Source organism: Grammomys surdaster, unplaced genomic scaffold (assembly GCF_004785775.1).
Source record: "Grammomys surdaster isolate TR1022 unplaced genomic scaffold, NIH_TR_1.0 183450, whole genome shotgun sequence".
In the NCBI taxonomy this organism is placed as follows: domain Eukaryota; kingdom Metazoa; phylum Chordata; class Mammalia; order Rodentia; family Muridae; genus Grammomys; species Grammomys surdaster.
The window spans coordinates 1-2,940 of NW_021623624.1; the positions used below are offsets into that span (position 1 = coordinate 1).

Genomic DNA, 2,940 nt, shown 5'->3' on the forward strand with positions numbered 1-2,940 from the left:
CATCCTCCTTTGCTGTCTCAGAGGACAAGGTAGCTATGAGTAAGGCTGTGGTATACACAAGGATATCTCATCTGTACCTCTGGCTGGAGATATTGATCATTCTTTCATCATGGCCCTTGACCGGGTATGCTCAGCACACCAGCCTCCCAGAAGTAGTGATACCCTTACAGGTCACAGGCAACAGACCAATGTGGGCTATGGGATGGCTGACCTATAGCCTTCACTTTGGGGGCCACAAACATTTTATTTACATGAAGGCCAAGAAGGTCTTTGTATCCAGACTCTTCTCTGTATTCACCTACACTAAGCAAGGTGCTCTACATAAAGACCAGCCATATGTCCAGCAAGATTGTTACTACCATGGCTATATGGATGGAGACCCAGAGTCCATGGTTGCTATTACTACCTGTTATGGAGGCTTTCAAGGACTATTACAGATAAATGGCACAGTTTATGAAATCAAGCCCAAGAAACTTTCTTCTACATTTGAACATTTGGTTCAAAAGTTAGAAAATGAGGAGACAGAATTATACCCCCTGAGATGTGCATTGACAGAAGAAGAGATAGCAAGGCAAATGAAGCTTCAGAAGAATGAGAACCCCACTCTGATGCAAAGCCATTATGAGGGATGGTGGACTCACAAGCATTTTCTTGACCTGGCATTGGTTGTTGACCATGAGAGAATTCGTTATCATAACAATAACACGTCTCGTGTGTTAGCAGAAGTATTCATCATTATCAGTATAATAAATAAAATTTATCAGACACTGGATGTTGAGCTAGTTTTACAAGGAGTTGAGCTGTGGAATGAAAGAAACCATGTGGCTGTGGGTGGCATAGAGGACCTCCTACAGGAATTTTGTATTTGGAAGACTCTCAGCCTTAATTTTCGTATTCCAAATGACATTGGACATCTTTTTGTGAACCATGATTTTGGTGTTTTCCTTGGTTTAGCGTTTATTGGGAGTGTTTGTGTGCCAACTCATAATTGTGGAATTGATCGTCTGATAGGACCTAATATTTTTTATTTCGGGAAAATTATAGCACATGAGATGGGTCATAATTTGGGTATGGAGCATGATACTGGCTCATGTACATGTGGAGTAAACGATTGCTTAATGGCTCCAACAGACAGTGGCATCCCAAAGTTTAGTAACTGTAGTTATTCTGACTTTTGGACAATGTATGCTACTGCCAAGTGCATGCGCAAGGAAAAGAAGCCAATACGCAACCCCAAAATCAAGTTCTGTGGGAATGGAGTGGTTGAAGACGGAGAGCAATGTGATTGCGGATCTGCAGAAGTGTGTAAAACAGATCCATGTTGTAACTCCAGGTGTACCCTCAATGATGGGGCTGCCTGTGCTTTTGGGCTTTGTTGCTTACATTGCCAGATCACATCATCAGGCACAGTTTGCAGAGAAAAGGTCAATGAATGTGACCTTCCAGAATGGTGCAATGGAAGCTCACATATGTGTCCTAATGACGTTTATTTGCTTGATGGGAGCCCCTGTGAAGATGGTGGCTACTGCTATGAAAAGAGATGTAATAAGCGAGATGAACAGTGTAAGCAAATCTTTGGCAAAGAAGCCAGGAGTGCAGCTCAGAGTTGCTACAGAGAACTCAACACCCAAGGTGACCGTTTTGGCAACTGTGGTATGATCAGAAATGCATACTTAAGATGTAGTGACTCAGACATCCTCTGTGGCAGAGTTCAGTGTGAGAACGTAAGAAGCATTCCACTGTTGCAGGGGCATTCCACTGTACACTGGACTCACCGCAATGGTGTCACCTGTTGGGGAACTGACTACCATTTTGGGATGACAATCCCTGACATCGGTTTTGTGAAAGATGGCACAGACTGTGGTCCAGAGCATGTGTGTATTAATAAGAAGTGTGTCAGAAAGTCAATTTGGGCAAGTAAGTGTTCACCCAAGGTATGTAACATGAAAGGTGTGTGCAACAACTTACACCACTGCCACTGCGACCGAGGGTGGGACCCACCAAATTGCCTGAAAATTGGCTTTGGAGGGAGTGTTGACAGTGGTCCTCCACCTGGGGAAGAAGAGGAACCCAAGGAAGAAAAGGACCTGACACTGATTATTCTGATTCCTTTTGTTACTTTCTTATTCTTTCCGTTCCCTTGGATTTTTTATAGGTATGTAGCAACACCAATGATTGAGGAAGCCACTGTTTCTACTTCAGAGGAAGAAAAGGAAGAAGAGGAAGAAGAGGAGAGCAATGTGGCAAGCAATGAGTCAGCACAGGAACAGGTTGAAATGTGAAAAGTAATACATTCTAAGCCTTCATGACTTACCAGGGAGCTATCATCTCGCCATGTGCAGCACTGCATCTTTTACAATTAGCTGACAGAAATTTCTAGAGATTCTTACTATTTCAACGTGAAAAATAACCTCTCAGCATTTAATAAAAGTGTAGGTCCTGGTACATAACTAATGTTCTAAACTTTCAGCAACTTTAGTGCCTCATGCTATCTTACAGTGTTCTTAGTTAAGCCCTCCCTCAGGGATCCTGCATGAACATTTTTAGTTTTACCTCTCTCAGCTCTAACACCCTCCACATACACACTTTCTATTTGGCTAGGCAGAAACAGAATGGGATTCTTTGGATCCTCTTTGCTCACTGTTGGTCCTCCCTAGGAGAACTCTTCCAATGGGGAGTCACAGTGAGATTGAAAACCTGGGGAAGCTGTTTAAGAGAAATTCCAGTGAGTGTTATCTCAGTGGCCTTTCTCACCTGGATGGCATCAGAAGCTTTATTTGACTCTTGAATACAGAATGTGACCTATATCATGTGTGTATCCATGGAAAGTGTTGCCTTCAGTCACATTGGATAACCACTTATTCATCAAAACCTGTACCACTATGAGGCCTTTTTAATCCAGAAGACTTTTAATCCAGGAATGTGTCTGCTCTGGGCAAG

At 42.9% G+C, this 2,940-nt stretch overlaps 1 protein-coding gene across 1 annotated transcript; it reads left to right on the top strand.

Moving 5' to 3' along the window:
- Window positions 1–6: 6 nt before the first annotated feature.
- Window positions 7–2,450, top strand: LOC114615885 (disintegrin and metalloproteinase domain-containing protein 25-like). Its single transcript, XM_028761486.1, has one exon. It carries the CDS (start codon window positions 36–38, stop codon window positions 2,280–2,282), a length of 2,247 nt encoding a protein of 748 aa, XP_028617319.1. The 5' UTR covers window positions 7–35; the 3' UTR covers window positions 2,283–2,450.
- The last annotated feature ends 490 nt before the right edge of the window (window positions 2,451–2,940 follow it).